Genomic DNA, 15,691 nt, shown 5'->3' with positions numbered 1-15,691 from the left:
CTTAAAGTGTTGACCATTGCAGTGAGTGGTATTCTAGTTACGAAAAAATAGTTAAAATACTTAAATATAGTGTGTTAAAACTGGATGACGTAAAAGGAATGTTATACGATTTTTACTTAAAAATTAAGTACCTATATTAATTATCAAACAATTAATGATTTTTAATATGTATTGAATGATAGTAACGTTGTATCAAAATATCAAGACAAGTTTCAATACCTAATGTGAAAAAATAATTTAAAATAAATCTTAATAATCATTAATCGTCATAACTATAATTTTAAAAATCCACAATTATTTAAAATTTAAATTAAAAAAAAAAAGATACTATTATTAAATATACGATTTATTAAATAATTGTGAATATAGCATAATATATATGCTATTAAACCATGTATTACATTTTCAAGTTATATAATAAAAGACAATTTATTGTCACGTTCAGATATTAAAATAATAAATTATAAATAAATGTCTTTTTGAAAAAATAATGTGCTGTAAGTACGCTAAATTATAAAAAATAAAACATTTACTACAAAAATGTACTTGAGGTATATACTATGTACACATAACAAATGTAATGAGTGTTTTGTTTTAAATAAATCTGCATTCAGCTGCAGTATGCGTGTAATATAGTTCTATTTTATTATAATTTATAACATATTATACTTGTACTATATGGGTATATGTTGCAGTTTCTGCAGTTGACGGCGCAGATATCCACTTTTGCTCGTATCCAAATTCGATGTAGGTATATAATATATATAAACATTATGACCATAATATATTTCGTAATCGTATTCATAATAATATTACATACAGGTGCAGGGTAATTCTTTTATCATGAACCAGACAATAAAATATATTTGGTTAATCCAATTCCTAATAATATTATGTAAGGAATTATATTTTTTTTCCAGTTTCGAGAACAAAAATACTGAATTCATAGAAAATGTAAAACAGTATGTCCACAAACTTTTGAAAACTCCTTTAACCTATTTACCGAGATATTGTCTGCGGATAAAAAAATTACCTTGTATATATTATTATGTGTCATGTACTTAGATATGTGTATAATGTTTATACTATATATTATATACCACGTAGTTGTAACTCTATATCCGGAAGATTGTGATAGCTCTGTCAAATGTGTTATTCTTTTGGCAAAGCGCTGTCGCTTTTACCACGGGCGTACGCCTTTACAACAGCCGTCTTTCCGCCCAACATCCGGTCAAGCAAAGATTGCTTGTTCTTCCGCCGGACACCCAACACTTCTCTGCAAACTTCAAGGAACACCTCGGCGATCTGTCCCACTTGTTCGGCGGCCGCCACTTCAGTGAAACAACATTCGAAATCTTTCGCCAATATTTCACCTGTAACACCACAGGAATATACGTAAGGAATAAAATGATTATTGGCCAGATATATTAACATTTATTTGTTATAACTATTTGAATATTATTATAATATATACGTCCTATTGTTTTCATTGTTGTTCAAAATATTAGAGTGATCAACCAAAAGTTTAAATTATTTCCAATGAAGTGATTTTTTTTCAACATACCAATGTCAAAAGTTTTGTTTAACCACATGGATAGGTAACTGAAAAAAACAGCTCGCAATCTAAATTATACTTAACTTACATTTGTTATTATCTCAATACAATTTCCTCCATCTTACATAATTTCATATGTATTATTATAGGCTTAAATAGCCTAATATTATTATATTACAAAAAACACATGAGAAGGCATGGGAGCCTATTGCCTAATAAATATTGTAGGTACCTACCTGGCTACCTCAGTAGCGTCATTTAAGATTTTTCCATAGAGGAGAGTTCGAACAAATTAAAATAAAAACAAATACTAAAAACAATGCTAAAATCAGTGACTTATATAGGAGGAAGGCCCCTGGGCCAGGGTTCATAGTGAAATTACAGATTCAATTCAAACATTGTATGCATATTGCTTTGTGTAGGTATATATTATGTTAAATAACCATACCCCGTGTATGTACCTATATACGCACCCCCCTCAAATGACGCCACTGATGACACCCCTGCAGGAAAAAATCCTCCCGCTGTATAGGTACACATTTAGTAGCGCACTTTTTGCTGTATTAATTTAGGTTAGGTATACCTTCTTCCGTGCTGACTTGTCTGAGATGAACCATATCTGCCTTGTTGGCCACCAGCGCCACGGGCATTTCGAAAGTGTCCAACATAGTTTGTTTTACGCGGCGCACGTAATTAAACGAACGTCTATCTGTTATAGCAAACACCAGCACAAGGGCGTCCGCCCAATTGTAAACGTCGTTCAAAGGTAACTCTTCGTCGTTCTATAAAAAAAATGTAGGTTTTACATAACAATACACGTAGGTACAGACAGACGACAGACGAGGGAGTTGTTGAATCACGGACGATAATAATATATAATTCGAAATTGATTATAATACCGCGGTACCTACCTACCTATCTATATTATTTGTAGGCACAACGTTTACAAGTTTTCGGGTACATTATATTATAATATGGTGTTTATTAGTTATTATACTTATAATTTATTTTTATCATTTTCCTGCAGCGTGTAAATCAAACAGAAAAACAAATATAACAGGTAACTATATAACACATGATAAACCACTCTAAAGTATAAACTTGCCCGAGTATTTAATATTTATAGTTTATACGCAAGTTCAGTGTTCCTTTTAGGTATAGACGTATAGTGAGTAGTGACTATAGTGTATAGATATAGTGTTTGTTCCTGCTGGGCATAAAATGTTAAAAAAGTTAGTTAAGTTAAATTTCAACTTATCTTTTAACGTAAGTAATTGATTTTTTATTGATATTAAGATAAACTTAAAAATCAACAAGTTACTTTCAATCAAATTCAAGTTACTTTTATTAACAAAATGATTACTAATGATATACATAATAGGAAATTTAACATATTTTAATGTTCTTAAAATTACTTCTTTTTGCCATTAGCAACATTATTTTCAATAAAAGTAACTTATTTGTGATACCATATATTATACGACCATTTATTTTGAACTAACTATTGGCTATTTGTATGTTAAAAAAAATTAACTTTATTTAAGTTTCGTGTAATAAGTTAGTTGTTGGTTATTCACTTATTCTCAGTAAGTCTGAAATGAACAAGTTAAAAAAAAAAATTTGTAAAATATCATTAAGTTTCCCTACAGCCTTGTTCATATATTATTGGGAGTATACAGTAGGTACATATAGTGACTGCAAAAGCGTCAATAATTTATTGCTAGATCGAATAAAGACGATTTTCGTCGTATCTCTCCGATTATACCACGCAGATGTCGGAATTTTGGAACAGTGAACCTTAATAATAATATATAAGTATTAAGTAGCTACATAATAGATTCGATTTGATAAATTTTGTCAAAAATCGAACTTTAAATGCTTATAAAAAAAATTGTGCCTATGTATTATTAATATTTTTAAACTGTTATTGTAACAATATATCAGGAGCCTTGTATTAAATTTTCACGCTTTTTGGCTACAAATAAAATTGTATTGATATTCATAAAAAAAAATTGAAATTTGAAATTGTCCGTAAAAAGTTCAAAACAAGTATAAATATTTTCAAAATTGTATGGTGTGTAGAAAAATTTCCCATCGGAAAAGATACTGAAGTTAATAATCAAAACATTATTTCGACTATTTATCGAGTACACAGGTCACGGACACACGAAAATAAATAAATAAATAAAAGAACACATCATGAATCTCCGCTCAGAATCTAAAACGTATATTTCTCTGTGAAATATTTAGGTGCAAATTCTGGTTGAATCATATAAATATACATTCATTTTAATTATAATAAATATTTTAGTATAATAGTAAAAAATTAAATAAAAATGTTGACACTGGGGTGCAAAGATAACCCACCTACCGTATTATTATTACGCGTATTCCACGTAATAAAATATTTTTTTTTTCTATAGTATATAGAAAGGTAATGTACATATACGCAAATTTTACGTTCAGATAAATCCATTTTACTCCAAGAATATTATCATGGGTCCCACATAATATGATTTTTATGATATTTTAATTTTGAAGCCATAATTATGATATTTTTAAAATTGTAAATTGACCCTGAAAAATATTCTTAATATTCTTACCTTTAAGTTTGATAATAACTAATAAGTAAATTTACTCTAAATACAGAATAAATGCTAATGGGTTCTTCTAAACGTAAAATTGTCTATGTTATGCCTTATGTAGAAGACGAAGACAACACAATATGTGGTACGACGTCCTCTTAGGGGCCCAGTGCCAGTTTTTCAAATTTTCCGAAATTCAATAAAATTTGAAAATAAAATTTTATATTTTAGTTGCCATCTCAATTATAATAATTTTCCACTAATCTACTACCCAGGCCGATACCTATTTAGGGGGGTTGATAGGGTGTATCATATCAAAAAAATGACTTCACGGGAATAACTCACAGTCTTTGTAGAATTGTTGGATTTTGATGACTATTTTTGTATTGGAAAGAAGAAGACTTTTTGCAGCCCACATCGATCTCTGATTTTGTATTTTATTTCAAATAATTGTATTAAAAAATTTGTAAAAAATGCTTTTTATCTTGTATTTTTCTAGACATATTATAAAGTTTGAGAATAAAATATTGATCGATGCGGGCTGTAGAATATTTCCCTCTAGCAATTAAAAAAAAAAAAATATGAAATTTGGTTGATTCTACAAGGCGGTATCGTTATTCCTGCAGGGTGTATTTTTGAGGAGAAAATGGCATCGGCACCGGACGCCTTAAGAATATATTAATAATCATACATTCATACGTACTTTTGGACAGGTGTCTAGTATCTCGAAAAGAATCGGTTCGCTGTCCACCATCACTTCATGCTTGTACCTCGTTTCTGTATTGCAAACGAATTCGATCAATCAATAAAAAGTATTTTGCTATTTATTGTTATCTACCTGTTTATATTTCAATTACCAAAGTTACTTTTTAATTTAACTAGTTTATTCGTATTTTAATTAACTTAATAACTTGAATAGTAAAATAATTCATACTTCATGGTAACAACTTGTAAGTTATTATAGCTTTGTGTTTATGTTCATACTTGAAGTTAATATGAAAAATATTATATAAGTTAAAATCATGATTATACGTCACATATCTAATACTGCATAGTTAAAACTAATTAATTAATTTTTTTTTTGTTTAATAATGCTGTGTGCAATGATTTTAAATAGATGTAAATAACCAAATAAAATATATTCGTCAATAATACCTAATTTAGTTGTCACAAACGTTTATTTTCCTAATCCCCTAAAGTTATCGTGTTACTTAATAAGAAAGGTAGAATAGAATGGATGTTTAATCAAATATTTAGTTATTATTCAAAAAGTTTCACAATCACGATAGGTATGAGGGTGTGAACTAACTGGTATTAAAAAAAAAGTTAAAGTCAAGTTATATAACGAGTTATGTGAATGTCGCTCTGCTGTACAGTAGGTTTTAAGTGGGTCACTGTAATGGATGGTGTTAAATTTGAATTCAATGATAAATATCATTGTATAAGAAAAACGATTCTGAGCGAAAACGGTTAGTCAGCCTATGATAACCTATTTACGTGGAGCCTTGTTTTAAATTTTCAATCTTTATAGCTATAAAAGTTGAACATATTATAAATTTTTAACTACAAAATAATTATTAAATTTTAAATTTGATAAATTTTGTCAAAATTCGGACTTAAAATGCTTATAAAAAAAAATTGTGCTTATGTATTTTTAATATTTTTCAACTGCTATTGTAACAATATATTAGAAACCTTGCATTAAATTTTCACGCATTTTTACCCAACAATTAAAATTTTATTAATATTCATAGAAAAAAAACTAAAAATTTGAAATTTGAAATGGTCCGTAAAAAACTCAAAAAGAGTCATATTATTTTCAAAATTATATGGTGTATAGATATTGCTAATATAAACATTCTGTGAAATTTTCAAGTATCTACAGTCATTCGTTTTTTAATTACAATAAAATAAGAAAATCGTTACATGAGAAATCGAGTGAATATCAAATGTTGTAAAAATATGAAATAAAAATTTAATTTGACTTTCTTGTAGACATTTTTTTTTTGATAAAGGTAGACAAACTTTTGGGGAATCTTCAAATCTTGTATTACATTTTCAAATCTTAGATTTAAAAAGAAATTTTTTTATGAATTCCTAACTTACAAATTTCCGTAATTTTTACGTATTTTGTCAATATTTGAACTTTAAATACTTATAAAAAAAAATTGTGACTATAGATTTTTGATTTTTTTCATCTGCCTTTGAAAAAATATACTTGAAGCCTTCTATTAAATTTTCAAGCTTTTTTAACCAACAAATAAAATTGTATTGATATTTATAGAAAAAAAATGGTAACTGAAAAAGTTCGTAAACACCTCAAATTAAGTCAAAATATTTGGAAAATATTATGGTGTATAGAAAATGATAATATAAACATTCAGTCAAAATTGCATGTACCTACGGCCATTTGTTTAAGAGTAGCACCAAAAACCAAAATCGATTTTTTCGAAAACAGATTTTGCGTAAAAATTCCCGTTTTTCCTTTCGACCTCCCAAAGTACCAACTAGATTCACTTTACTATCAGAAAATATACTGTTGAAGAAAATCTAAGCATTTTTACTGTCCTAAAAGGTGATGACAGACACAAAAAAAAATATAAAAAACAGACATCATTGTAAAATTAATAAATTCATCGCTCCGCTCAGAATTTAAAATTAATAATATTTTCTCTGTATTATAACTTTAAACGTTTAGAGTTAAATGTATTGTTTGTTAACTATTAACTTTTATCTCAAGGTTCTTATTTTAACTAACTCAAGTTAATTGTTTTTATTAACTTCACCTTTGTAAATTACTAATAGCCAATAGGTACCTAAAGTAATAACATAAATATCAAATATAGACACACGTATAGATGTGCACTGTACCTATTTATGAACACATTAAGTGCATATTTAGCCGTTTTGAATGTCAAATTATTTCTCAATATTTCATATTAAATACATAAATTATTGTGATTTGTAAGCTTGTGCAAGATGAAACATTAAAGTCTATACGGCCTCAGCTTATTGTATATTATAGGATTCTCATTTCATTGTGTACCTATACTATGCAATCTCATCAATATTTTGTTTGGCCTTCAAAAGTTATTTTTATCCTTAAACGTTTTTACAAAGTATTCGCATTAGTATAACATAAGTTTTGTACCATATAATTATTACAGAAAAAGACAATTTAAATAAACACAATATTATAAATTATTTAGATAGTCTAATTTTATTTTAGTACCAGTTTATAATTATTTTTATTTTTTTTTTTTGCAGAATAATTTAACCGTGAGTTTTCTGGGCTGTAATTCTATTTTTGCATTAATTTTCAAATTAAAACTTACCAGCTTGGTGGTCATATTCGCCAATATATCTCTTTGTTAAAAACCGCACGGTCAATGCTAAAAACAAGAGAAAAAAACAGTTAATTTATGTTAAGACTACCAAGTTACAACTTCTACGTTCATACATATTCATTAAAGCAGAAATTTAAATCTATGTTATAACGAAGTTTAAGTCTATTATTATGAAAAACTTGATTTGTCATGACTTCCTATTAATTAACACTTTTGATAAATTAAAAATGAGTACAGGTTGTTTAATGGACTATATCTAGACGTCATATAGGTACATTATTATAATATTGTATGTGGTTTCTTGTGATTTGAATTTCATGGTTTATAATAGAGGACGCCACACCCGCATGTTTTGTCTTCGCCTTATAATTTATAAACGTAGTACTTACGTATAACATAGCAAATTTGTGTTTAGCCTTCAGCAGTTCCAATTTTGTGTAGTTAGCTACAATAATAAAGTGAATTGTCATAAAATAAAACTCAAAGATAGAAGATTATCTGTGCTTCATCACGAATTTTAAGTTTTAACGATATTTACATTTTTAAGCGGAGAATGATAGTTTTTAAATTGCCATATTTTGCATATCTACTCAGTAATTATTCATAACTTGCATAAAAGTTTAAATTTAAATTTCATAAAAAACCCATGTTAAAGCATAGATAAATAGATAATGTTTATACATTTAAGTTTGATAATAGTTCAATTTTTTCGATTGTTAAAAACTATTACACACAATTGGAACTGCTGGATACAAATTTGGTATGTCGCAAGACGTAGGCAACACAGGTGGCGTCCTTTTTAGAATTGGATAAGCAAAACTTATTCGTTCAGTTTTCAACTTGCCCAAAAAATTACGTACTCTACTGACAAATGTATTAAATTTGATAGGTACCATTGATCCCGGAAAACGAATTCAATAATTTTGATGCAATTTTGGATATGCGCCATTTGTAAATAGAAAAAACATATAATTTGAATATTAACGCAACGTCCAAGACAAATATAAAGCACGTGTCCAACAAATAGTATTAGGTGTATTACACTAAATATAACACATTATAATAATAATAACAATATGCGCAGCTGAAGTTATTGGGAGAGCTGATATAGTCAACATTATACGTCTCGACCATTTAGGCGTTCGCAGACTTGGCTCGCAGCGTATATGTGGCCGATAAAATTTTCCTCAAAAATATAAACTACCCTAAATAAATGCTCATATTATTGCCTTAAAAATATTTATGATAATCATTTTTAATGTCATTGCCTCATATTATAATTACCTAGAAAATATAACAGGTTTTTCAACATCTATTTTCTATGTGAAACTGAAAAACAAATTTTTATAAATACGAATTTATTGAAAAGGATATATTTTTGTAACTCTATTGTCAAAAACATATATTTTATTATATTATTTTATTTCTGAAAATTGTGGTTATGGAACTTTGAGAAAAGTATCTACCGCCAGCCTATAGGGTATCTATGCATGGGCGATGGGCATACCCTGCAAACTATTTGCGTGCGCTTATGGTCTCGACTATAATATTATACATAATATTGTTATTAGGTACCTACTTATATCATTAAATATATTATCCGGTTATTAAATTATATATTATACTAGTCTTTCGGAACTCTTTGGATATTATCGGAATATGCAGTGGAAAAACAACTGCAATTTCTTCACACAGGTATTAAGATTTAAGCACTTTTTATAATTAACTTTATACGTTAACTGTATTTATGTACATAAAAATACATTTTATTTATAATTAACTTGTTTAAAAACACTCGTTTCTCAATCAGAATACGTTGACTGTGCAGTGGTGCATTGCTACACTTTAATAGTATAAATATATCGGCGTTATTCTCAACGTGCAACCAAAGTTCAGTGCCAGTGGCGACGCGAAGGCAGTTTTTCGAGTCCAGGGCTCAAGCCAGTGGGTGGGTGGGGTATCGACTAGAAGTGTAGGATGGAATAGTGGAATGTAGATGAGTAGTCGACTAGGTAGGTTTTCAAACTAAAACCTTACACTTTAACCCTTCAATTTGTTGTGTGGGTGAGTGGATAGGCAGAATCCTAACCTAACTGAATCAGTGTGATATTATATTGACTTCCGTATACGAAAGTACATATTGTCATCTTAATCTTAACATATAGTATAAAACAAAGTCCCTCTGTCTGTCTGTATGTCTAGATCTTTAAAACTACGCAACGGATTTTGATGCAGTTTTTTTTAATTGATAGAGTGATTCAAGAGGAAGATTTAGATTCCCAATTGGACCCGGTTGGTCCAACCCGAAGAGGTGCTCAAACAGGAATTTTGAGATTTACGATGGAAATTTTTGTTTATAAGATTGCTATTGGTTATATCTTATAGGATAAATAATTAGTAGAAATTGTATTTATTATTTTATTGGTTGCCATTGGTTATCGGGCAGATCAGATACAAGCATGCATCAAAACGAATTTTCGCACATTGCCTACAAAGGTGGCCGAGTTGCACTTACTGCAACGAGTTTTCACCCAAAAGGAGTTGAACAATCACAATGTTTTTTAAAGTTGTAATTTTTTACGGACAACAAAGTGCGCGGGATCAGCTAGTATTATATAAATATAGGTAATGCATGTGTATAATATACATATATATATTATGTACAATATACATAATAATATTATAACATTCGGGTGCTGCTCACCGCTTTTGCCGACGCCGGGAGCCCCCAAAACCGCTATCTTCACTTCGGTGAGCGACGATTTTTTCCGCCGGATTCCTCGGATGGGATTCGCCGACATTCCGTGGCAGCGTACGATATAATAATGTTATTATTATAACTTGTAGATTGGTACGTTTACCACCGTAAGACGAGCGCACATGCACTGTATATAATATTATATGTATAATATGACGGGCACTATACTACACACACGACTTGTGATCAATTGATCAATAAAGGTTTTACTATAACGTTCAAATTATATGATTATAATGTATTCGCGGGCGAAGACGGACGAGACGGATCTCGGTTTTCCGAACGGTCGTAAAGGTCTGGCCGGCTGTTATAATTGTATGATATTATCGTCGTCAGTGTTATAATACAGACTCGCGCGTTCGCGACAACGGTCGACGATAATCGAGCCCGTCCGAGGGAGGCAATCGCCGCTCGCCACGCACAATAATATATAACACAGTAAATAGTGTAAGTATATAATATATTATTGTGTATGTGTGTGTGTGTTTACGGGCTTTGGCGCTCATCGTTTGTAGGTATATAATGTGTGTGTGTGTGTTTACGGCCGTAATATATATGTATAAATTGGATATTATAAAAAAAAGCAGCGCTCTCGCTACTGCGCCCCGCGTGAGTTCTAAAAATAAAAGCCCGGTCTCCGGTCGGGCGGGCACGCCAGCAGTCGCTTCCGTCCCGCGCCGATTACCCGAAACGTGCGTGCTTAAGTACGCCGCCGCGTCTGTCCGAGACATTTTTCTTATAACATTATTAAATTACTACTTATCGTGTAGGTATGCGTTGGGATATCGTGTTTTTGGGCTTATGCAACTACCGTGTATACGAATTCAGTGGCGATGGGCTGCGGCAGGTCATTGACAACTATATTACAGTATTGAGGGCTGGATTGTTTATTTGGAGGGGGGGGGGGGGGGGTAGTTGAAAGTCTTCATAATATTACGTAAAAATATAAAAAATGCGAGTGCGAGTATGAGACATTACGACAAAACGGCTAAGTAATATGAATGTATGATATCAACAAGAATAACGATGGCAGACAGATCCGCGGTTCATGTGTTATAAGAATATGGAAAATGGATAATTTCCTGTAAAATATAATAACATTATTAATGCAAAATCTGACGAAAAAATGACAGTAATAAAGTAGATAAGTAATCGGTTAGCCAGGAAGAAATGTCACCTATATATAGGCATATATGTATAGCGATTAGATTCGAGTAGGTACATGCGCTTATGAATTAAGATGCTACAATTGGGTCGATCCGGTTCCGTGAACAATACACCTCTGCGGTTCTGTCGAAAAATAAATGGATAAAGTCATAGTTGACTTAGAAACATTAATTGTCATTGACCATTGTCAACTTGAACATGCCATATGAAAGCCATTTTGTTTTACTGTGTCACCATAGCTAAACCCTGTGGCAGTCAAATGATTGTTAAAAATATAATTTATGATTATGAAATTTTAAACATTGAAAAAAAGGTCATTGGGGGATCTATCCCCCTCATCCCGTTTGACTCTCCACTGTCTGTCGGCTGAACCAGCAGCCATATTATTCCTATGGACAGTATGACACGTTGTAGTTAGTGTATGTTTTTTATCTTATCAAACTAAGAAAGATTGCAAATTTTATAATTAATACTGCCCGGATCACGGTACAAAAAATATACCTGTATAGTGTATACATATTATAGCGTACCCACATGATAATTTATGTGTGAGCGTGCAAATTATAGTGAATACGACAGAAACGCTCGCAATGTGACTGTGACATTTAAGCGAATTTTTTTGATAAGTTTAAAAATAAGCAATAACACTTCTTACTGCTTTTGTTTAAAAATATAATGAGTCCCTCATATTATAATAAAGTATGAATGGTAGCCGGTAGGCGTAGGCCAGTTACCGTTTGCCCACTGCATAATATACAGAGTGTAACAGAAAGACCTAACAAATTAAATGATTCTTGTTGTAATAAATATTTATTTTTTTATAAAATACAATTTATTAACTATTGTGCTACGCGCCAACGCGTATAATATAACATTTTTTTAAATTTTATTAATAATAAAATAGGTACTGAAAATAAGAAGTTTAAAATATGATTTAAATTTTTTTGGAAAAATTCCAAATAGTCAATTTGTATATTATCTACATTATCATTATTATCTAAATCATCTAAATTATCCAGTTTTTAGAAAACTTTTGATCGTAAAAACATTTATATAAGTCAAGTGGCTTATTTATTATGGTTAAGTTAACTTCTTACGACATTTTTGGCGAAAAAAATCATGTTTCTACGACTTTCGAAAGCTGAGAACAATGCTAAGCACGAAAGCATATTTTTACGGCCGAACTTTGTTACCAGAACAGTAATTTGAAAAGTAATAATTTTTTAAAAAGATATTTAAATTTTAAGCAGTATACCTATTTAAAAATTCTCATGAAATATTTAACAAAAGTTTACAGTTTTTTAATTTAAAATGTTTTTATACTTTACTTAACAAAAATAATGAGATTTCAAAATAATTTCAAAAATAAACTACATGATTTCAATAAATGTTTTCATGATCGAAGTTTTCTAAAAACTATAGATTTAAAAATTGGCTATTTTAAGTTTTTCAAAAAAAATTTACATTAGCTTTAAATTATTTTATTTTCAGTTTTGAAAATAAAAATAATTAATGTTATATACTTATATTATACGTGTGACAAAAACGACTGTAAATTAAAAGAAATATATAAAACAAATTAAAAAATATTGATTGGAATAAAAAAATGAATATCAGGTCTTTTTTATCCTGTATAGATATTGACTATAATGATTGTATAATCATAACTTATTAGGTATGGTTAAACGAATATAAATAGTAATATCTGTTTTCAGCTTCTTCTGGAATTTTCTGGTACCGGAATAGCAAATTATAAAGTACAAAATAATATGTATGTAGATCATATCTAGATTAATTAATATTTTGTATTTTAATTTTGTATAATGCACCTACAATGGCTACAATCTCTTGTATAAAACATGATAGTTTTCTGTCCTTTCAGCTATAGATACCTACCTTAATTTTCTTAAAAGTATATTATGAACTCTTTATTTTTGAGTTTTTTGACACAATATGAATTAATAATTATTATTATATTTCTCCTTCAATAATAATAAAACATTTCGCCAATGTGTATTTTGTCGCATGTTTTATGTATAATGTATATAGTTGAAATGATTTCATGATATTATCGTCAAATTAATATGTATCATAATTACATAGCCCAAAGGTAACCTATAACACATTAAACATACAATATTAAAATATAATGCAATAGTTATTTATTTTTTTAATGTTATAACTTATAATTTAAAATATAAAATTGAAATAATATTACTAGTACCTATAACTATATTATATAGTATAATACGACTTAAGTAATTCAATATTTAACGTAATAAGCACTATTATTATACATACCTCATAACGATTAAAGCTTATCTCATTAAAAATTTAAAATAAGTATAAAATCGACGACTGGATAATGGTTTAAATATTTAATACTAGGTATTTTATACTACTATATAATAGAATTAAGGCGATTGCTAAACATATTTTGATTAAACATTATCAATTTTTACTGTTTATTATACATTACTTATTAGGTATTACCTAATTATATTAAAAATTAGACCCAGTAATTGTTATGTGAAATGTTACTGGGATACTCGAATATAAGGTAGCAACAACTTATAATATTACAAATTCTACTTTTTAAAGTCACCGTCACATTTTAGTTTTTGTACGGAGCGTGAATGTCTGATGCAATCTTGCAGTCTGAAAAATCATTATGCAAAGAGTTATTTTTAAACTTTATACTGAAGGTAATGGTATAATCGTTTAAGATAGCTTAATGTTCATAATATTCAAAAGTCACTTCATACTTCTTCATACTTCATAGGTATATATACTGTGCATATTATACGGGAAGATTCTTGATAGACACTCATTATCTCGAAAAATATCAGCTTGTTTGAGTAATTTTAAGTAATTATAAAACCAAATGTTTTTTAAGAAAAAATGAAATTTTTTACTATTTTTATAATTTTATCGTTATAATTTTTGTTCAAATATATATTATAGTATATTAAAAAAAAATTTAATACCCACCGGAATAATGAATGTTTACTATAATAATCTCTGTCTGTACCAGTTTTCTAAACGTTAACACTTATCAAGAAAAATTAATCTGTTCGCGTTTGAAAACTGCAAAAAAATGAACATATGCCAACGTTTATATTGGTTGTGAACTTTTTTCCAAACTAACACCGTCACTTTCGCCTTTCACGTTCCTCAAAAAGTATATATAGTATGGGTAGTATAGTATAGTTATTACTTAATTATTTGTATATTATACGGTTCTCACTCATTAGTAATTACATATACCTAATATTATATTAAATATTAATATTACCTTATTATCATTATTCGATCTATATTGATAACAATTTACGGGCTCATTGGAGAGTTAAAAGGGTGAGATTCGATAAAAACTATATACATAATTAAGTATTTATATGAGAACGTTATTACTTATTATATTATTATCTTTGTTTTGATTGTCACTAATCTTCCATAACTATATATCATTCAGGTGTTTGTAACATGGCTTTTATTACAGTTTATCATTGAATTATTTTAAATAACATCTGTGAATTTTGTAAGTATTTTATGAAACACAAATAGTAGTTGATTTTTTGTATTCATTATAGTCTCATTTTGATCTGATCGTTTTGAAAAATAAAGTTTCACTACTATGTTGACAAGAATATTGATAGTATAAGCAGGTTATAGCAGGAATAAGCCATTTTTTCAAAATATACAAAATATGTCTGTGTTTACAAACTTTCTCTTTTTTTCTAGTAAGTAACTCAAAAACGAATAACTTTAAATAGGTACTTTAAACTTTCACAATATGTTTATAATTATGACCATTTTCAATACATGATAACATTTATAACATTTGAAAAAATATTTTGACTCTTTTTGAGCTATTTGTAGGCACAAGACATTTTTCTTTAAAAAAAAAAAAAAAAAATATTGTTGATAAATAATTTTTCACTCGGTCAAAAGACATTTTAATATAAGGTTCCTCATACGTTGTTATTAGGGTGGTACCTAATTTAAAAAAAATAAAGATTTTACATTTTTTAATGACAACATAGGTCATTCATGATCTCATATCCCGAAGCAAAATATTATTTCGGTGTATTGCGGTAAGTACAAATTAAATCTCGAACAAAAAGTAAATTCGTTTTATTATAGACTGAATATTTAATAAAATGACTAGAGTAAAGTGGCACATGGACATGGGTACCCCGCATAATGTTGGTCCACTACTCGCCGCTCATCATAACTTTTAATGACTTATTATACTAATAAGTAATAAAGCAATAAG

The 15,691-nt window shown here is 28.9% G+C and overlaps 1 protein-coding gene across 1 annotated transcript; it reads right to left on the bottom strand.

The window, feature by feature from the left end:
- Positions 1–342: 342 nt before the first annotated feature.
- LOC132950373 (ras-related and estrogen-regulated growth inhibitor) lies at positions 343–10,593 on the bottom strand. Its single transcript, XM_061021795.1, has 5 exons — positions 10,192–10,593; positions 7,476–7,532; positions 4,844–4,917; positions 2,139–2,337; positions 343–1,373 (listed from the first exon to the last, which is right to left on the bottom strand). Exons 1-5 carry the CDS (start codon positions 10,286–10,288, stop codon positions 1,153–1,155), a joined length of 648 nt encoding a protein of 215 aa, XP_060877778.1. The 5' UTR covers positions 10,289–10,593; the 3' UTR covers positions 343–1,152.
- Between the last annotated feature and the right edge of the window lie 5,098 nt (positions 10,594–15,691).

Source organism: Metopolophium dirhodum, chromosome 8 (genome assembly GCF_019925205.1).
Source record: "Metopolophium dirhodum isolate CAU chromosome 8, ASM1992520v1, whole genome shotgun sequence".
Taxonomy (NCBI): Eukaryota; Metazoa; Arthropoda; class Insecta; order Hemiptera; family Aphididae; genus Metopolophium; species Metopolophium dirhodum.
The sequence above is the reverse complement of the archived record's forward strand: the minus strand, read 5'-3'. Positions and strand labels throughout refer to the sequence as shown.